Genomic DNA, 22,932 nt, shown 5'->3' with positions numbered 1-22,932 from the left:
GATGTTATTTGAAGGTGAATATAAATACGTCATGTGCCCACATCACCTTTTTCCTATGTATCATAATTATGCTTCAGATGACATGAGGCAGGCGTTCTGATTTACACCTTATTAAATGAAGGATCAAATAAGCTTTCGGTACAAGTTTTGATGTTTTAAGAAAAAGAAACCAGAGGGACGGCGAGGCTCCCATCGAAGAGTTTCTTTGCGCGAACGCTAGTAAGTGCTACTTTGACCAGCGCCATTAATTTATTTCATTCTCCGAGCCCTAATTCCTCTGATCACTCTGCAACTTTACGATTATTCTTCAGATATCACAGGATGACTCAAGAGGTGGAGATGAAAGAGGCGCAGGTGCCCTCCCACTCCGTATCCTCCTTTTCCACCCCATCCACCCTACAACGTGAGTTGCCGTTGCAATCTATTCTGTAGAACTTCGTTTTTTTTTTCTTTTTTGGTTCTTTTACGTTTTAAGATCGTTAATGCCGACGTTTGCCCTGGGTTTTGCTCCTGGCTTCAGATCTGAAGGACATCGCTGCTCTGATCGAAACTGGAGCCTATGCTAAAGAGGTGCGGCGGATTGTAAAGTCAGTGCGCCTGACGATTATGCTCCGCCGCAAGCTTAAAGCTAGCATTCTGTCGGCGTTCCTCAGCTTTGCCCTATCTCCGGGCTCAGAAGCGCACTCTAAGCTGTTCTCCTATCTTCCTAAGGTATGGAGTCAACGGATTTTTAATCATAAGTTATTCTTTCGAAATTTCAGGCTTTTATTAGGGGAGATTCTGTTTAAGAGTACCTGAATTTTTAGTTAGTCAGTGCACTGTTTGAAATGTGCTTCCGGCAGTCGGTTGTATTTAATTGTTGCTCTTTTACTAGCACATTAGTATTCAAGTTGAGCAAGCCAACCTCTCGAAAGACAGGTGGATTATGGTTAGCCGATAGTTTATTATTCTGAAATGATGGCATACTTTTTTTTTTTGGAAAAAACATGTATCTTTAACGTTTCTAAAAAGTAATACCAAGGAGATCAAGCACAATCAAAAGATATTAAGATTTTGTTTAATTTCTATGCTGCTTGGAGAAGAGAGGATCTAATCCATCATATGGAGAAACGACATACAAATAAAGAAAACACTCTTTCTCAAATTCAGGTACATCTAATCTAAAAAAAAAAAGAAAAAAAGAATTCGAAAGTCTATCAAGACAATCAGCAAAGAATATAACTCAAGAAAAATAATAAATAAGGAATATTTATCCGGTACTGAGAATTAATCACATTAAAAGTTCCTCAAAACGGTACCATTCCACATCTCTGAAATTGTTGTAAATTTTCTTGCTCAATTAAGGTTTTGATTTGTCAAGATGACACTCCATGAGCATTACAAAGAAAGCTTTTTTCCAACTACTTTTTTTTTTTCCCTTCATATCTCTATAATAATTCGTTAATAAAAAACAACCATCATGCCCGAGCAATTAGTCAAGCCCATTGTCACGTAACCATAAGCTCTCATACACAAAGGTTCAAGCACCTCTCCTATTTATCAAATTTTAAGAAGGTGCGTTTAAAACAATCATGTTTAACATTTGAGATGAAATCATCCTAAATAGCAAATACTAATTTGTTTATCTTAGCAATCTCCAAATTTAAATCTATGCATGTCTTAACAAAATTATTGTCAAAATCATAGCAAATATCTCCCTTGAGTCATTACTGTGACATAATTTTGGACCCCTTTGTGGGTTCTGTCCAAGATGAGCACTCTAAGCTCTCAGACCTTGGAATATCTGTGCATCAGTCAACCTTACATATCTAAATATCATATGAACTCAACACTTATGAGTGACCTTAAAAGCACTTTTCTAGCACACCAAGATGGTCCCCTTGATATTGAAAGTGCACTTTCCATTGAATTCAGGTAACCTCAAATTGGCTCTCTTTTTGTTGTGAATGCTACAATGGTATGACTGGGCACTGCGATAGGCTATGTAATTTGATTATCTCAATAGTTTTCCCCTCCACCTCTTCCATCCTTTGTTGAAAAACCTCACATATTTGAACTATGATGCTCTAACCATTTTGATGAAACTAAAGTTGCTCCAGTTAAAGTTATATGTTGTAACGCTTAAGAGTCTATCAACTCCCTTTGCTTTAATGAAAATCAACGTTTCTTTGCGAACTTGAAGGATTTTAGCATCTTTAGAGAATTTGTACCTTGCACATTGAAAGTTTTTAAAGTTATAAGATTATTTCTAAGATTTAGTACATGCTTGTGTCTTTTTAATATCCTAGACTTGTTGGAATTCAGAAAATATTTGAGAGTAAATAAAACATAAAAAAGATAAACACATAAACAGTTTTTTAAATATTCGCCCAATTCATGACTACACCCTATTACCGTCATGTAAATTTCACTATGGTAGTGGAATTTTGTAAAAAAATTAAGGCTTTTGAATATTACAACGAAATTCTAAAAATACCCTTAATGAAACAAATCGTAGATATTAGATGTTATAGCGTTATAACTATCCACGCCTGAGTCTGTATAAGTTGTTTCTTTGTAGGGTATTATTTAGGCTCCACAGCTTAACAAATCACATCATCACGCATGTTGAATTTCATAGTGAGTACCAACAATCTTGATTGCCACATTATTTTTCATATAAAACAATCACTATCACATCCCTCATAAGTGAAGCAACTCCTTTTTATTGCATATACGGTACAAGCAGGTTGAATTTAGAATTCAGTAATCATTATATTTAAATTTAACATTAATTAAAAGACCATCACTTATAATTTTGTTTGGCTGATGTACAAGAACACTAGCAGATGCTAATTTTTTCTCCTTATGGTTACATTTTCATGATTCATGCCAATATCTCTTAATATGCTCTTTCTTCTTGTAATCAAACATGTCTCATCATTGTATTTTCCATGAGATTTCTTCCATGATCAATAAGTAGGCCTCTTTTCGAAAGGTGTCTCTCTAAATAAGATTCCCTCAATTAGCTTTTTATTTCCAACATCTTCAAGTTTAGCAATAATTCTTTTTTAATCTCTAAGTTAATTATTTCTCTTTCATAAAACATGTTGTCATAAAAATATTTATAAGTAGTAGATAGAAGGCACAATGTTAATTAATTTTGATTATATCTCTTTCATAAAATATTGTGCCATCACAATATTTATAAGTGGGAGATAAAAGGCACAATGTTAATAAATGTTGATCTTCATCATCAACCATCACATCAATATTTATCAAATCCTCAATCTGATAGGAAGTGGATGTAGAAATCCAATTGCCCTTGTTTGAAATTGAATTTCAGCAATCCAAACACAATCTCCAAGGCAATTTGTAGAAAGATAACGGAAGAAAACTCTCTTCAATTGATGAAATAGGGAGGAAAACAAATAAGATATAATGGACACTCAATTGGAGAGGAGGACCCTGCTCTCCCAATTCTGTAGCCGGTGGCTAGAGCCCAAAACTACCTAAAAACACTACAAATTTCAGCAAATACCCAATAAAAATCTAACTGCTCATAGAAGTCTCCTCCCCTTTTTGTTTGAAAATGTTCCAACAAGTAGTCTTTAAACTCCCTCCAGGTCCGTATAGGTTGTCTCGTATCGCTCCACTGGTATCATGCTAAAGCTTTCCCCTCCAAGCACATCCCGGCTATCGGCAGTCTCTCCTCCGTCAACCTATTGATGGTAAAGTACATTTCCACCCTGTAGATCCACTCATGTGCATCATCTCTCTTAAAAATAGGCATATTCAGCTTCCTCACCCTTAGATCTCCTCTGTCACCCTTGCTTCCTCCAAAGTTTCCCATTCCTCACGGGGGTGGTTCCCCCCAATTGTGCCAATCATCCCTTCTCCGCTCGTACCCAAACCTTTCTTCACAAGCCCACTTTCTTCCTTCAAATTCAGCACCCCTTTGATCATATTCAATCATTCTCCTTTCAAATTCGACACTCCTTTGATCATAATCAAGCCCCCTCACCTTTCAAATTTAGTCCATCTCCTTTCAAATTCATCACCGCTCCACTCATGTCCAACCATTTCACGTCTCTCCACATACCCTCTACCCAACTCCTCTCTAGGAATAGGCTCTAGGGGAGGCATTTTTTCTGCCCCCTCCAAAATCTCTATCTCTTGATCTTCCCTTCACCTTATTGGCTTAGAGTTTTCACTACTTCCTTGGCTGTCGGCGACTTCCTTGACCTTCGACGGCAATTTTTTTGTTTGACCATTGAGTAATTTCTTCAACATCTCCTTCAGGATGAAAAAGTTTCCATCGATTTTCTCGTGGACGATTACAATTTGACTTTTGCAATATGAAATTTGCGGTTAGAGATATGAAATTCTAGATTTATCTGTCCAATCTCCCCCTCCAACGCTTTTTCCTTTCTTCCTGTCATAGGTACCCATATTTAGACTTTAGGGTTTCCCCTACTTCCCAGTCCGATGCTCTTGCCTTCGATATTTTTGGTTGGGTGTGAAGCTTCAATAGTTTCCTTATCATTCTTTCTAGGTTGAAAAACTTTCCTCCTTTGATGTCATTCTATCTTCAAACGTTGATTTGAGTTGGCCAATTTTTTCTTTAAAATGCTCTTCCAAGGCATTTACTTTATTTGCCGCAATAGGTCCCAAAAAAGTGCTTTGATACCAATTGGATAGGAAGTTGATGCAATTTCAGCAACACCAGAGAACGACATGAAATTTTGGAAGGAGAACATAAGAAATTTTTTTAATTGAAAAAACTAAGACAAAAAACATAAGATATAGTTGGATCTTCAATTGGAGATGAAGATTCGGCTCTCCCAAATCCCTAGCCGTCGGATAGAGCCCACTCAACCTAAGAAAAACTAATTCCAACAAAATCAAGCATAATATGAAATCACTCTATAGTTAGACTTAAATAGGCTCCCCTAATTCCCTCTCAAATTAGCCTCCTTTCACTATATAATTCCTCTCATATTTGAATTCAAATTAGATATCTTTTCCTAATTAATTCCCTCCCAATTGTAATTAAAACTTTCCCAAATTATTCTCCATTGATTCTTCCTTACATAATTTATATTATCTCGCCGGGGTTTTCCCTAAATAATTCCCTCTCAGATTTGAATTCAAATTATGTATCTTTTATTAATTAATTCCCTCTCAATTGTAATTAAAATTTTCTTAAACAATTCTCCCCCTCTTCTTGCCCACCGCCCACCCTAGTGAAGCCCACCAGCTCAGCTTCCGTCCATCACAATCATGGAACTAAACTCATTAAGATGTGATTTAATAAATATATCTTCTTACATGTGAAGAAAATCTTGTCTTAACTTTTGATAAAGTTTATTGGGGAGACTTTTTATCATACTGCAGCCTGAGTTGCAACCCTTTAATGCTTATTTTATCAAAAAATTTGTATCAAAACTTCTTCCCCAAACTTAGCATAATTCTTGAGAGTTTTTTTTTTCCATTAATTTTTATTTTAGCTTTGTCACTCGTGATCTTAGGTATAACCTTATGAGCCATCACATATCTTTGATGAATTAGAACACCATGTGTCTTGATTTTTCAAAGCTCAAACTCTTTGATCTTTCAAACATATCAATCTCAAAATTTATGACCATCATATTGCTTATTAATATCTTATACTAATTCTTAAGAAACTGTTACGTGGGTTATCCCTGAACCAACCAAACCGGCCCAGGAGGGGCCGGTTCAATTTTACAGGAGGCCGGCTAAGCCGCCTCCTTAAGTTTCCGCCCAAGGCCGTGGGTCCCCTAGGGCGGCAAGTAGAGAGAGAGAGAGGGTGGTTAATGCATAAGGAAAGGAATTTGAATTTGGTTTATGTTAGGAAGCTTTTTATTAGGAAGAATTATATTTAAAGAACATGGGAGGCTAGGGTTAGGACATGCATGATTTGAGTTATTCTCTTGAAGTCTTCTTGGTGTCTTGGGCTCTAGATCCACAATCTAGAGATTGGGAGAGACGATCCTCCTCTCGAATTGAGGATCAATTGTATCTTGCTTGGAGTTTGTTTTGTTTTGATTCTACTATTGCAATCTATCGTTTTTAGATTGATTTCATCCAGATTTTCTTGTTTTTCCTGCTGTTTTGACCTATTATTGCTAGGGTATCTTGTGAACTCAAGTATTTCCTTTTGGATTACTTGTGAACTCAAGTATTTCCTATCAGAAACACATCTAAATTTTTTATAGAAAGCCTATCAAATGATAATATGATGAACACACACAGTGATATCTAAGAGATCAAGAATCATTAGAAATAAGTTCAAGTAACATAAGTTACATGATGGGAGATGAGAAAGAGGATCGTATACATTATAAAATGGCCACATAGATTTATAAATTAAATGGGCTTAATAAGGAACTCTTCTCTAAACCTAAATGCGCCTAATCTCATTAAAAAAAACCCAAATATGTTAAGATAAGCAAGAGAGAGATTAACTCAAGATGGATAATAAAGAAATGTGATTTGATTAATACTAAAAATTGCTCGCTTTGAGCATTTTTCAAGACGGTATCATCCTAAATCTCTTTAGAATCGTCATTAAATTTCAGTCTCAATGATGATTTTGATTTCCTAAGATGGCACTTCACTGTTGTAAAAAATAATTTATTATCCCATGCTTTTTTCTTTCTTTTTCTTTCTTTTTCTTTTTTTTTTGTAATAACTAATAATTCCTTTAATCAAAATGGTACCCTCGTTTATTTCTCTCAGCATGCATTGCCATAGTTTCCTACTTCTCAAGCCAACACCTACAAGTATTTCTTAAACCCATGCATGCATACCCATAAGCCCTTATGTATTGAATTTTGATGTCCAAATAGTCTCCTATTTATACTGTGAAGGTGGTTTCAAAACTTAAGTTTTAAATTCTGATTTGATAATATTCTAAACAATAAATAGTAATTTTTATCCTATTTGCCTCCCAATTTAAATTTGTGAACATCCTAACAAATTTTTAGCTAGATGTTCTGTATGACTGCTCTCGAAGTTGGGCACTCTAACTTCTAAAACTCTAAGGGTTAAGTGTTGGGCAACCGGCAACCTCAACATGCTCATATTATGCCTATTATTAAAGCAATTGAGAGACCTTTGAAGCACATTTGTTGCACATACGACAGGAATCCACTAATACCAAAAAATGCTCTTTAATTCTCCTACTCCTAAATTTGTTTTCTTATTCTAAATATTGTAATGGTATGAATTGGCATTGGAACATTGTGCAACTTGATCATCCTAATAGTCTTCTCCTCTATCTATGCACTCCTTTGTTTTGAAACTTGACCTGCAACCATAAAATTAATGTTTTACTAACTCCCCAAATTATAGCGTGCTCTATCATTGATGATGAAATTGAGACATCTCTATGTAAGGGTGTATCTTGCAACACATAGAGTTCATTATTTCTCTTCGCCTGCATGATAACCAACGCATCTTTGCAAACATTATGGTGCACCATTCGCCATTGATAAGTATAATTGTATAATTATTTTTGGGCTTTTTGTTTGCTTTCCTCTCTGTATTACTTTCATATCTACGGTAGAAACATGAAGTACAATATAACAGCTTCAATGAATATTTTCACCTCTATTTTTCTCTAGTTGGCTTACTTTCTATTCTTTCCAATGTACAGGTTCTAAAATGATATGAAACTGCCTTACCTAATGATGCAGACAACTAGAAAGAAAAAACCAAAAGGAGAACACAATGGCTAGTAGAACTTTTCTCGATTCAACTTAAAGTAGTTAAACACCAAAGACCAATTTGAAACAAACAAAAGTTAGACAAGAACGAAACTAAAATAAAAATAAAAACAAATTACCCTCAGAACAACCAACTAGTGCCTAGTGGTCACCTCACATGCAACGAAATAGTAGGTAAAATAAAAAAAGTGCTAAGGACATGCAAACCAAGGGTCCACCACAACAACTTTGGGCCAACGTCCACCACAAAACTCCTCCGGTAAATACTAGCAAACTGGCCAACCAACACTTTCAAGAGCTTGAGAAGAAAGATACACGTGGAGTGGAAACTTGTGGAGAGAAGAAGTAGGTAAGAAGCCCAAGACGAAATCGAAGAGAGGAGAACAGAAGTGGAAGAAGCTCGCAAGCTTTCCCAAGAAGAAACCCTCAGGTTTTTAGATATCTTTTCTTACCAAAAAAACAGCTTTCAAATGCCACAAAACAATCTATATTTATAGGTGAAAGAGGGAGCCAAACAGCTACCCAACCTTCCAAATAAACCAATCAGAAAAGGGGAGATAAAAGGCCAACAGGCAGCCACTAGCTCACCAAAACCGAGAGCAGCACAGGGGAACGGGACAGGCAGAACTGAAGGGGCACCAGGGGGCTTGAATCTGAAAATAATCAAAAGCAAGGAATGAACCTGGACAGATGAGTGTATCAGGACAAAGCACAAAAATAAGACATGAATTCCAGAAAAGCCAATAATTGGCAAAACAGCTAGCAAGAACCCGAGCTTGGTAAACCACACCCCAAAAATTTGGATCAACCCAAGTCAGCCCAAAAGCCAAGGCACCAAAGAAACTAGCACACCCAAGGTAAAGCATGTTCAAGAGCACAACCTACACATGATCATAGGTTGCCTTCCATCATAGGGTAGAAAATAAAAAAACAAAATAAGCATAATATTCAAATTACAATAGTTCAATAAAGACTCAAAAAAAAAAAAAAGAATTTTGCATGCATCACCTAAGAGCAAATTACCATTCATCAAATGGATTCTCCTCAGGCTATTCTACCTCTCACAAAGGCTATTGTTGCTAATCTTGTTATGGCAAAACCATCATCTCTTAGCATGTTATTTTTGATTGGTTATCTTATCCATTCTCTTCACCTACACGTTAGACCATTGACCAACAAGAACAATAGAATAACACTACTCACCAAACTCTTGTTCATGTTTGATCCATCTCATCTAACCATAAGCATACAAGCACTGTTTTACTTGATACTCCTATACCATCTTCTCTGCCAAGCAACACCTCCTTTTCAATTGTTGTCGTCTCCTTATAATTGAACAAAATCAACCACCAATCCACAATAATCATCCCATTATAACTAGGCTCAAACCATGATCATTAATGCCCAGACAAATCCTCACACTTCATTCTCAAACTCAATCAACCATTGAGCCCACTTGCTATATTTAGGCAAGCAAATATGAACATTGATGTGAGGCAATGTTCATTGAATTTATAGCTCTCCAACTGCAAGGGACCTGCCAGCTTGTTCATCCTTCACCAAAATAAAATGTTCTTAGATGCGTTGGGTTTACATGACCAATTTCAATCCTGACGGCATTGTAATTCAGTTATATGCCTGGTTAGTTGCGTAACGGTTCTATCAAGAGAGCATTTTGTTCCGTTGTGAGATTCCCACCATATGCTTTCTTCTCACCACTGTTCTTTCTTCCTGTTGGGATGTTATTCATTTTGATGTGTACAATGCCTTATTACATGGAAAACTTTGTGAGACTATTTTTATGTGACAACCTTTTGACTTTTTTGATCTCCAACACCTAAATCATATTCGCTTGCTCAAAAAGGTGATCTATGATCTCAAGCAAGACTCGCATGCTCAATCCCCTTACTCGTTAGTATACATTACTCAAATGCCTTCTCCATAGGACCATAACCTTAATGGAACATCCAATTATGGACTTCCCATTCAGAAAGGTGACCTCAACGCTCACTCTTACAGTCTTACTTAGGCTTCAATTGGGCAAGTGACTCCCAGGATAGATGGTCTATCACAGGGTTATGGCTCCTATCTTGGCCGCACTCTAATCTCATGGAATATCAATAAGCAACTAATAGTGGTTTGATCATCTAGGAAGTTGAATACGAGGCATTAGCATTATTGACAACGAACATCATATGGCTTCATTGACTGATTTAAGAATTTCAAATGTCACTTAATCAGTCCGACTTTCCTCCATTGTGATAATATTTATGCCATGACGCTAGCTAAATAATCCAGTGTTTTATGCTTGATCAATTGCTATCATTTCATTCATGAATACCTTCTCTCCAATGAGATTTTCGTACATCACATTACATGTCAAGATCAACCTGCTAACATCTTCTTCAAATCTCTCACCACGAGTCAATTTTATTGACAACGTGATGGGTTGATGATAAAATCTGTTGATCTTCAACTTGAGGGGAGGTAATATCACTAACATGTTTCAAAAACCATCACATTCATCACAGGCTACTTCTTCAACTGCTACCGTTGTGCCCTTCATGACTTCGCATCTCAATCATCTAACTCCTCATGCCTACCCTATCTTAGCCTTTAAAGTTGAACCTTTTACTTGTTGTGTAACTACTTTTGGGCTTCTTGTTCTATTTACTCTCTATATTACCTTTATCTTCACTGTAGAAACATATTACACAATGTAATAGTTATGAATACAAGGAAAAACGGTTACGTCTGTTTTCTTTACTTTGCTTTTTTTTTTGTTCCGCTCAATATGCATATTTCTAATTCATTTACATGTATACTTTGAATCTACTATGAAACTAATTAAAATGATCTTAGTGTTAAAATAATTGATGAAAAGGCATCTAAAAATTATTATAGATATATAAGATGATATTTAATGATATTGAGAAGGCATATGATTTAGTCATGAAAATTGTTTAAGACACATTAAGAAAGAAAGGTGTGTCTAAGTTATGAAAAACTTATTAGGAATATATATGATAGATGATTAATTAATATTAAAAGTAGTTGTAGGGTGATCAAAGAGTTACTATAAAATTTTCAATTACATTTAGTTTCTTATTATAATAGGATTGCATCAAGGGTCATCGTTGAGCCCATATCATTTTATAATGATTATGGAGATCTTTTAAAGAATATCATTAGTGAATTCTCTTTACAAGTAACAGTTCTAATCAATGCGACATTTATTGACAAAAAAGTGAGATGTTATAGCAGTAATAAAAGATTTGTATAACAAAAATTGAATCTATGTTATGAAATTTTAGTAGGTTTTGATATTAATAATGAACAATAAATATCATTAATGCTTATTTGTAATAGATTCAAGTATGTGGATTTTTTATAAAAAAATGGGATATAATTTTTAGAGTTAAAGTTGTTCGGTTTAAACGGATTAATGCCTCATGAAATAAGATGATATCATAGAAATTTAAAATAAAATTTATAAATTACAATTAGACCAGTTATTTTTGTATGGGTTTTCATGTTGCCTTGTAAAAAAATATTGACAGATAAATGTTTCTCTGATCTAAAAATTGGATACCTCTCCCATCTTTCATGAAATTTGATTTAGAAAAGCTGCTTGGGAAAGCATAATAGTTGTGGTTGGAAAATAGTTTTTTAAAAGCTCTCTTTGCAAAAGCATAAAACTATAAGCCATATCAAATTAAGCCTAATTTTAGCTTGATATAAATGAGTATGTTAAAATGGATGTTTGGTAAAAGTAAGAAGGATAAAATAATGAATGGTTATATTAGAAGGATGATTGAAGTAGTAGTTATTGAAGATAGGTAGTTGAAAATAGTCTTGGGTTGTTTTGACAAATACAACAAAGAGAAGGAAGTGCAATAATTAGTTATGCAGATAAATTTAATGTTCAAGGATTTAGAGGAAAAGGGGTTGATCAAAATAATTTATGAAGAATATGTTTAACATCTCGTGCAGTAGACAACATTGTTGGGATAAGGTTAATAATGATTGTGAGGACTTTTGGTTATCTTAAAGCAATACAAGCTGATATATGGATGCCTTTATAATTTACTTGGATTTGAAATAAGTTTGTGTTTTAAGAGCTTGAACTACATGAGCTTGGGGAATTTTTTGATCTGAATTAGTGGTTAGAGTTAGGCATGGATATAAATCTTGATTAACTATGATAATCAAATCATGATTTAGCATATTTAGCAATTATATTTTGCATTGTATGTGCTCAATTAAATCGGGCAGTATTATTTTTATTAGATATAGGTCTAAATTCGATATATAAATGTGAATATATGGCTAAATAAAATAGGTAACATTCATCACCCCCACTCCTAAAGGAAGAAAAATATATTTAAATTTAAAAAGTCTAGATGATTGAGATCAATGCACTTAAGATAACCCTAATTATAGCAGATTCGCTAAACACAATAACCCTTTCAAACTTCCAATACTAAAAATTTAGAAAGTAGAGAACAATAAAAAAATAAAGAATAGGAAAGAATTCTGCAAAAAGGCAAGCCTTGTATAAGGAGATAAATTCTATCATAATTTTTGAAGTCTCAACTTTAATCAAGCAAGAGAGTATCAAAAGTAGAAGACATGGAACATTTAATTAGAAATTTTATTCAACTATTAATGAGTTTTATATATGCCTTAGACCCCCATTTATAATCACAAAATCAATTGAAAGTTCTCTTTCATTAACAACAACTAGATCACAGAATTGCTACCAAAGCCAGACAAACAAGGATTCAAGTGTAATAGTAATAAGGGAATCAACTGTGTATCTATAAAGGCCTCAAGAAACAAAGGGTTGTAAAATATAAGTCATCAATGGAGTAATAAAATATCTGTAGATAAAAATAGGCGTTCAAGCATAGAATAAAGAGCAATCTTATTGGCAACAATATAATATGGTCCTAAATATGAATCACAAATAGACTTTAATGACTGGGCAATCTAGGCATGTTCATAAAACATATGAAAGTTGCATATGGAATTATGAAATAGCAGTACATAAAAATGGGGGTTCTAGCGTAGAATAAAGAGCAATCTTTTTTGGCAAAATTAGGATATGGTCCCATGTCTGAATCACCAATAGACTCTCATGACTAATCATCCTAGGCATATACAGAAAGATGCCTTAAAAACACTAGAATTCAAATAAAAGTTTAAACTCTTAGATTTATTGTCATAAAAGAAGTATTTTGCATTTTTCTTACGATTATAGACTTCATGATTTGTATCAATTTTGCCTAGTTTAAAATTTTTTAGATTTGTTGAATTTTTTAGTTGATATTCATCAAACGGATCTTGTAATATAAGTAATGTATAATGAAATAGCATACAAGACGTGTAGGGCTAATGAAGTATTTCTTATATGCTTGTCAATTGATAGATTATAGATAAATCCAACAAGGAGAAAAGTGATTTGAAACAAGTGCAGAAATTGTTTTGCTAAAATTGAAATTTCAACAAGATAGAACCATATATAGAGAAAAATCTTGTGGCAAATCACTTAAAAGCCTTTAGCTTGATGAAATATGAAAAAAGACAAACAAGATACAATGGATCTTCTATTGGAGAGGAACTTCCGGCGCTCTCAAATCTCTAGACGCCTCTAGAGCCTGAACGAAAACTAAGAAGTAGAAAATTTCAGCAAAACCATCCAGATGAAGCTAACCCTAGCCACCAAATCCTACATAAAAATACAGTAAATTGAGTAAAATACCCAAACTTCTAATTTGAACTTTCGCTCATAATCACTCTTAATTACTCCTTAAATTGTTGTTGGGCCCAACCCCCAAAGGGGGTGGCATTACTAGGGGCAGAACCCTTGTTTCGCCTTGGGTAGACCATTGCCTGGGCTGGTCCAAAGACTGGTCTATTGATACTCCCTTCCTCCTCCCAAAGATCCATCTTGCCCTCAAGGTGGAAAGACAATCTGATGCCTCACTCTCTCATATGGCTCCTAGATGGCATCATAGTTAGTTAGGTTCTTTAACTTTATCAGAACTTCCTTTAATCCACACTGTCCTTATCGTACCCCTTTTAGCTCCAGTGGTTTCAGTATTACTTCCATATCTATTGTAAGCTATGATGCACCGACACTTCTCTTCAAAGAGGCGTGCAGTGTCCGACACGTATCAAACACGACACGCTTTAAACGTGTCGGACACGTCGAAAATGTGTACTATTAAAAAAATATTAAATACAAATTGGGCACGCGTGTCTTAAATATTTTATGAATTTTTAAAAAATATATAATTTCATACTTAAAATTTTTATTTATTTAAAATATAAAAGCTAAATTTCTTATTTTCTATCCACAACACCAAATTAATTGTACGCAATCAATACCCAATGCATCGAATATTCTCATTTTCATTTCTGTTTGGTGGGTCGTGACTTTGGTTTCACAACAATGCTAGATGTCTTCTCAACATCAAAGTCTGACGTCGTTATAACATCAATGTTTCAAAACCATCTCAATATGAAAGTTTGGCACTTTCTTGACATTGATGATCAATGCTAGCAATTTCAATACCCACAATGATGTGAAACGTACATGCGATGATGGAGTTACTTTAAGAAATTAATGAGATCAATTTAAACAAATAATCCCAAAGCAAAATTTATCACTTATAGCGAAAGATTGATCCTTTGAATTCGTGGTTTTTAACTTGGTGGGGCAAAGTAGAGCAAGTTCAATAATACCAAATTAATTGTATGCAGTCAATACCCAATGCATCGAATATTCTCATTTTTATTTATGTTTGGTAGGCCGTGACTTTGGTTTCACAAAAATGCTCGATGTCTTCTCAACATCAAGTCTGACGTTGTTATAATATCAATATTTCAAAACCATCTCAATATGAAAGTCTGACGCTTTCTTGACATTGATGATCGACGCTAGCAATTTCAATACCCACAATTTGACAACTCATCTTTGTTTGACATCGTCTTAACATCGACGACCAACGCCCTCTCAGCATCGACGACAAACGCCACGCCCAACTCTTGACATCCTAATATTAATCATTTTAAGCACAAATTATAGTTAAATGACTTATTATTTCTATTTTTTTTTAATATTGTATTTATTCAATTTTTATACAGTAGTTTTAAAATAGAAAAATTATAATATCATGTCTAACCTTTGTCCATGTCTTATATTTTTAATAATTGATGTCCCGTGTCTGTGTCGTGTCGTCGTGTTCGTGTATGTGCATCATAGATTGTCAGTATCCCCGATAATTCAGAGCTAGCCACATGATCCTCAATAGCTTTCCTAAACTGTGATATGTAGAACACCAAGTGTATAGTAGTGGTCAAGGGTAACTTCAATCGATAAGCCACAACTCTAATCCTCTCTATTATCTCATAAGGGCCAAAGTACCTCGGGGCCAGTTTTTCATTTCTCCTGTGAGCTATCATCCTTTTTCTGTAGTATACCCAGCTCCAATATAGCTCAGCTGCGAATCTCCTGTAGGTCTTCTGCACGCCAAAATGTTCCCCCGCCGCGCTCCCATGGAACTCCTGTAGGAGTTGTGGGATATGGACGAGGGTTCGATACATCAAAAACATCTCCTTGTACAACAGTCTCTCGCCCTCTAGAGAATAGCCAAGGTGACTATTCCCATCCCTAAGTAGATTTGCTCTGATTCGTCCCAACTCCTCATCCTGCACACTCTCCTCTTTAATGGCCCCCAATCCAGCATTAAGGGTATTGACATAGCTAATTCTTGGAGCTCTCCCATTCATCTAGACAAGACATTCGCAGCCTTATTCTCTTATCCGGGCTTATAATCAATCTCAAAGTCATAGCCTAACAGCTTTAACAGCTGCCTCTGATGCTCTTCGGTCACCATCCTCTACTCTAATAGGCACTTCAAGCTCCATTGGTCTATCTTGACAATGAAATGTCTGCTCAACAAGTAAGGTCCCACTTTTGAATAGCTTGCACGATGACCATGGGCGGAGGGAGGGGGGCACGTCTTATTTATTATAGGTTTTTTCCATTTCAAGTCTTCAATCCACCTTCTATCCGGACCATGCAATGCTTTAGCTGTAAAAAAATCATCTGTTATGGTAAAACCCTTTGTCAGCTTTCATTTAATTTATCACAGGCTTTCTCCATTTCAAGTCTTCAATTCAAATTCTACCCGGACCATGCAATGCTTCTGTTGTAGAGAGATAAGAACTAATGGGGTAAAATATTGAAAGAGAGAGGGAGGATTGACTTTTCTGTGGATGGAATGATGAAAATTTTAGTGGCTTAACAGAGCAACAAGTTCGCCAATGAGGAGCGGGATTATGGCTTCTATAACTGACAATACCTGGTTGAAGTAAGCGATGGATGGGCCTATGATTCTGCATGAACACTGCCCCTAATCCAATACCATGATGCATCGGTCTCTACCATAAAAACCTGACTAAAATCCGTTAGGGCTAAGACTGGTACTGTGGTCATGGTCTTCTTCAATCGCTCAAAGGCCTAGGTAGCTGCCTCTCCCCACAGAAAGCTATCCTTCTTTAGCTGCTCAGTTAATAGCCAAGCTATGGTGTTGTATTCTCTCACAAATCTCTTATAGTACCCCGTCAAACCTAAAAAGCCCCTTAGCTCTCTCAAATTCCTAAGTGGAGACCATTTATGTATTTCCTCAATCTTGGTCTGATCTATAGCCACCCCCTCTTTAGAGACCACTTGCCCCAAGTATTTTACACTGGTCTATGCAAAGCAACACTTCTTCAGGTTGGCCCGAAGCTAATGCTCTTGTAAAACTTCCAAATTCACCCTCACATGCTCCAAGTGCTCCCTATCGACTTGTTGTACACCACTATGTTATCAAAGAAAACTAGTACGAACTTTCAGAGATATAGTTTGAACACTCTATTCATGAGTGATTGGAAAGTGTAAGGGGCGTTTGTGAGTCCGAATGACATCATTAAGAACTCGTAATACCCTCATGTGTTTTGAAAGCAGTCTTCTGGACATCCTCCTCCCTCATCCTTATCTGATTGTACCCCGACTTCAGATCCAGCTTGATGAACATCGTTGCTCCACACAACTCATCCAGTAGCTCATCGATCACTTGGATGGAAACTTGTTCGGCACAATCTCCTTATTCAAAGTCTGATAATCAATGTAGAATCTCGAGCTCCCATCCTTCTTCTTGACCAACAAGACTGGGATAAAAAAAGGACTCACACTCAGTCTGATGATCCCTGCCTCCAACATGTCCCGGATCAGCTTTTCAATCTTATCTTTCTGAATTTGAGGGTAACGGTATGGTCAGACAATAATCAGTTACTCCCCCTCCCTTAGAGTGATGGCAAGCTCCTACTCCCTTGATGGTGGTAAGCTTTGAGGTGGTTGAAAAACCTCACTAAATTGTTGTATGAGTAGATGCACTAAAAGACTCCCCCTCCCCAGTCTCATCCCTTCTAAGCTCTACAATTCCACTAGAAATCCTCCTCCCAGCTCTTGTATGGTCCTGTCTATGGTTTTAAGAGACACCATGGCCTTGGACAACCCTGCATCTCCCCGGATCACCACTCTTCTTATGATGCATCGGTCTCTACCATAAAAACCTGACTGAAATCCGATAGGGCTAAGACTGGTACTGTGGTCATGGTCTTCTTCAATCGCTCAAAGGCCTAGGTAGTTGCCTCTCCCCATAGTAAGCTATGCTTCTTTAGCTGCTCAGTTAACAGCCAGGCTATGGTGTTGTATTCTCTCACAAATCTCCTGTAGTACCCCGTCAAACCTAAAAAGCCCCTTAGCTCTCTCAGATTCCTAAGTGGAGACCATTTATGCATTGCCTCAATCTTGGCCTGATTTATAGTCACCCCCTCTTTAGAGACCACTTGCCCCAAGTATTTTACAATGTTCTGTTCAAAGCAACACTTCTTCAGGTTGGCCCGAAGCTGATGCTCTTGTAAAACTTTCAAATTCACCCTCACATTCTCCAAGTGCTCCCCTATCGACTTGTTGTACACCACTATGTTATAAAAGAAAACTAGTACGAACTTTCGGAGATATAGAACACTCTATCCGTGAGTGATTGGAAAGTGAAAGGGGCGTTTGTGAGTCTGAATGGCATCATTAAGAACTCGTAATGCCCTTACGTGTTTTGAAAGCAGTCTTCTGGACATCCTCCTCCCTCATCCTTATCTGATGGTACCCCGACTTCAGATCCAGCTTGATGAACATCATTGCTCCACACAGCTCATTTAGTAGCTCATTGATCACTGGGATGGAAACTTGTTCGGCACAATCTCCTTATTCAAAGTCTGGTAATCAATGTAGAATCTCGAGCTCACATCCTTCTTCTTGACCAACAAGACTGGGATAAAAAAAGGACTCGCACTCAGTCTGATGATCCCTGCCTCCAACGTGTCCTGGATCAGCTTTTCAATCTTGTCTTTCTGAATTTGAGGGTAATAGTATGGTCATACAATAATCAGTTACTCCCCCTCCCTTAGGGTGATGGCATGCTCCTGCTCCCTTGATGGTGGTAAGCTTTGAGGTGGTTGAAAGACCTCACTAAATTGTTGTATGAGTAGCTGTACTAAAAGGCCCCCCACCCCCCGCGTCTGATCCTTTCTAAGCTTTACAATTCCACTAGAAATCCTCCTCCCAGCTCTTGTATGGTCCTGTCTATGGTTTTAAGAGACACCATGGCCTTGGACAACCCTGCATCTCCCCGGATCACCACTCTTCTTTATTCCATCTCCAACTCTATCGTTAATGGTCACCAATTGACACTGGTATTTTCCAAGGTCCATAGTCACTTCATCCCTAGGATGACATCAGTGCTCTCTTACTCAAATGGGAGAAAATCCTTCCTAACCTGAATCCCCTGCATGGTCAACACAACTTCTCTACCCTTATCCACCTTCCCAGTGCCCATCATCACCTCATTGCCCCCGGAGTCCACCAATTTCACCCTCAGTTGGTCAACGTTCTGATTGGAGATAAAATTGTGGGTAGCCTTATTGTCAATCAGCAACACCATCTCTTTGTCTGCTATTTCTTCATTCACTTTCATGGTGTGGTTTGGGGTGAACCCCATCATCGAGTTTAAGAAGACTTCGACCATGTTAAGATGCAGCTCTTCCTCCTCTCCTACAAATGCCCACTCTCACCTCCCTCAAATTCCTCGTCATCACAGGCGATGACAACCTAAAATGTTTGGTCCTTATACCTATGCCTCAGTGTGTACCTCTTATCACATTTGAAGCACAATCTCTTCGCCTGTTTCTTTTGCAGCTCATTCTCAGTGAGCTTCTTGAAATTTCCCCCTAATCCCTCTCCTACCGGTTTCTCCTTTGTGGCTTCCCGTAGGCCTTCTGATGTTGGCCCCTTAGGTGCTAGGAAGATGGTGGTCATCCTATACGAGCCCTCAAAACTGCTGCCTCTTGCCCTCTCTCCAGGAATCTTTTATCTACCACCAATTGAGCTAACTCCATAGCCTTCCCCAAGTCACGCGACCTCATCTAGTTTGAGCCCTTTCATGAAACTCCACTCTAGCACAGTCTCAGAAAGTCGGTCCAGTCGGCTAGCAAGATACTCAAACCGCTCATGATATTCTACCATTGAACCATCCCGTGTCAAGGAGAAAAAACCGCTTATGGTTAAACATGATTGATTGAAACAGTTATTCCTTGGAATTTCAAATTTAGATTTGACAGTTTTTTATGATTTAATGTTTAGCTAGTTGTATTGCTTATGATCACTTTTATTGATGCTGAACATGGAATATGCACGAAAAGGGCTATTATCTTTACTGTAGATCTTTTGAAGGCACCATTTTTTAAGGAACTCTAGTGGAAAGATGTAAGATTTGGTTGAATTTCTAGGAGTTGGATATTGTTTTATGCTAAGTGTTAATAATGTATTGGGCAGTATTCTCTAGTTTTTACTGTTTCATTGATTAAGATTAAACTTATTTGAGCCCTTCATTTTTAGTGATCCATATACAGCCCCTAAATGCAAACTTTAAGTATACCAATTTCCTCCTCTTCACCTTTTTAGCATTTTGTGTTAGCATGTTATTTTAATTTGTATGAGATTTGTCTTTGTGAACGTTGTTAATATTTCGCCAGTTGCCACTGAAAGTAGAACTATGTTGCCCAAAAGCCAATCTCTGTAGCATGGAAACTCTTCGGTTGGAAGAAACCCAGAACCTCCACTGCTTGTTTGGGAACAAGGGAGAGACTGGTAGAGAAAGGGAAACAGTCTCTTTGTTGCTGGCCAATTGTTCTATACCCATGGTTAGAGGCAGACGTACTTGTAATCTGGAGCTTACAATCATGCAATAACGACTCACAACCATATTTTTAATTGATGTTTTATGGTGTGATTCATAAATTATTTTGATATGAAGAATGTGAGGAAATTTGATTCATGAATTATTTCGATATGAAGAAACTGTGCAAGTTAATTGATGCCATTTTACCATTCCAGTGTGAATCTATTTCCAATCCGCCCACTTCTGCTGATATATTCCTTATTATGTCTAACCATTCTTTATTATTCATTGACCTTATAAAGTGTTTTCGACAAGAATCATGGGATTCTGTTGTTTTTGTTTTTCCCTAGCATTTGCTGTGCAAAGTAATTTTGAACTACATATGAGTTATTGTTTTTTTGTTTCTCCAGGAAGATGAGCATGATATGGATGTTGATACTGCATCTTCAGCTGCACAAGGTTCTGTTAAGCATCTTCTACCAGAGATTGAGATATTCTGTTACTTGCTTGTGCTTATTTTTTTGATTGATCAGAAAAGATATGATGAGGTGAATTTTTTTCTTTAAATCTCATCATTTTAAAATTAATTCTAATTCAAAATGGAGATTCATTTAAATCTCGATGATGTACTTTTTTATTTTGAAATTCTTCTCATGCAGGCTAAAACTTGTTCTTCCAATAGCATTGCTCGCCTAAAGAACATAAACAGAAGGACAGTTGATGTTCTGTCATCTAGACTATATTTCTATTATTCTTATAGTCATGAACTCACAAACAGTCTTGCTGAAATTCGTGGGTGAGTGAAATAAATCCATATATTAGCAAAAAAATAACCTAGCCGTCTACTTGAGCAAATTGTGGTTAAGGTAGATTTCTTTTTTTCTCACTTTTTATTTACCTAACTTCTTATTTGTTTCTATTCAGAAATCTCCTCGCCCTTCATAGAATGGCAACCTTAAGGCATGATGAGTTGGGTCAGGTTAGCTGTTTTGTGCACGTTCGTGTGAAAGAATGACATAAAAGATGGTAATTATTTTTCTTCTGTGACAGGAAACCCTTCTGAATCTTCTTCTTCGAAACTACCTTTACTACAATTTATATGATCAAGCAGAAAAGCTGAGGTCCAAGGCACCACGTTTTGAAGCTCATTCAAATCAACAGGTAATGACTTGTGCCATCAATTAATCTTGTTCAATCCGGCTTTTTTTCTGCAGCACGTATATATTGTCATTAATATTAGTTATCCATTAAAATTCTTATTTTGATTTTTCTACCTCTTAAACAATATTTTTAGGCATGAATGTTGTTTTTTGATTAAGGCTTCATTTGGGACGACTTTTTTCTTGATTTCTAAAATAACTTCAAGAATTTAAAAATTTTATGCTAGAACTCCGTTTTAAAAAGCAATACGAAAATTGGCCCAAACGAAGCCTAAGTATATTATCAACCGGCCGGGTAAAGTAGACTGTCAACCTTTTGTTTGCTGTGCAGTTTTGTCGCTACTTGTTCTACCTGGGGAAGATAAGAACCATTCAGTTGGAGTATACAGATGCTAAAGAGAGTCTCCTTCAAGCTGCTCGGAAGGCACCCATCGCAGCTCGAGGCTTCAGAATCCAATGCAACAAGTGGGCAATCATAGTACGTTTATTGCTTGGCGAGATTCCTGAGAGGACTGTTTTCATGCAGAAAGGAATGAAGAAGGCCTTAAGCCCCTACTTCGAGCTCACAAATGTCTGTATTTGATTCATACATCTTCATTCATCTTAGCAACACTATAACTTCCTTAGATTTTTTTCTCTGGTTATAGGCTGTAAGAATTGGTGATCTGGAACTGTTCAAGACAGTTGCAGAGAAATTTTCAAGCACATTTAGCTCAGACAGGACCAACAATTTAATAGTGAGGCTCCGTCACAATGTGATAAGAACAGGATTACGCAACATTAGTATTTCATACTCCCGTATATCTCTTTCTGACGTAGCAAAGAAGCTGAGGTTGGATTCTGAAAACCCCGTCGCAGATGCTGAGAGTATTGTTGCCAAAGCCATTCGGGATGGTGCAATCGATGCGACCATCGATCACGCAAATGGATGGATGTTATCGAAGGAGACCGGCGACATTTACTCCACAAATGAACCACAGATTGCTTTCCATTCTAGAATTGCCTTCTGCTTAAACATGCACAATGATGCAGTTAAGGCGCTGAGGTTCCCTCCCAATTCCCACAAAGAGAAAGAGGGTGCAGAGAAAAGAAGGGAGAGGCAACAGCAGGAGCAGGAGCTGGCTAAGCATATTGCAGAGGAAGAAGATGATGATTTCTGAATCTTTCTATCTTGGTAGAATCAATTAGGTTTTTTCTTTCATCTGAAGCATGAGGAGCTTGCAATGTTCTCCATTCTTTTGCGTTAATTTTATAATGCCTTACTGTCATACTTTGTTGGATTTTACTGTTTTGATCAGGATTAGGAGCAGTTTCTTTCTTGTTTGAAATTTTTATGTATTTCACCAGTAAAGATTGAATGGCAGCTCACTTTTCCAAAACTTGTTTGGATTTTCTACTTATCATACTAATTGTTCTTTATTTTCTATAGATGTTTCTATATTCAGAGGATCAGATACATTCCTGTAAGCCTATTACTGCAGGTACATTTTATATTTTCTCTTAATTTGATATACAGCCTAATTTTATTTTAAATTCAAAGCGAGTTATGCAATCAAATTCATGAGAAAATATAATTACTCTCCAAAGTGGTCAGTCATCGTCTCATGGTCATTACTTTGCAATTCTTAATTAGGAGCATCATAGTTTTTGTGAAAATTAAGAGGCGTGCTTGGGCAATTTCATTTGATCAAAAGAAATTACATTTGTTTACAAAATAGTAAGGTCAGTACAACAACTTCAAGTTTTTATCCT

The 22,932-nt window shown here is 36.6% G+C and overlaps 1 protein-coding gene across 1 annotated transcript; it reads left to right on the top strand.

Moving 5' to 3' along the window:
* The first annotated feature begins 94 nt into the window (after positions 1-94).
* On the top strand, positions 95-22,608 carry LOC110112187 (probable 26S proteasome non-ATPase regulatory subunit 3). The gene is made up of 9 exons (XM_020844318.2): positions 95-219; positions 312-403; positions 521-711; positions 20,431-20,568; positions 20,680-20,816; positions 20,945-20,999; positions 21,071-21,181; positions 21,512-21,751; positions 21,828-22,608. The coding sequence occupies exons 2-9, from the start codon at positions 322-324 to the stop codon at positions 22,338-22,340; spliced, it is 1,467 nt and encodes a 488-aa protein (XP_020699977.1). The 5' UTR covers positions 95-219; positions 312-321; the 3' UTR covers positions 22,341-22,608.
* The last annotated feature ends 324 nt before the right edge of the window (positions 22,609-22,932 follow it).

Source organism: Dendrobium catenatum, unplaced genomic scaffold, assembly GCF_001605985.2.
Source record: "Dendrobium catenatum unplaced genomic scaffold, ASM160598v2 fragScaff_scaffold_178, whole genome shotgun sequence".
Taxonomy (NCBI): Eukaryota; Viridiplantae; Streptophyta; class Magnoliopsida; order Asparagales; family Orchidaceae; genus Dendrobium; species Dendrobium catenatum.
This window is presented reverse-complemented; position numbering and strand designations above follow the sequence as displayed.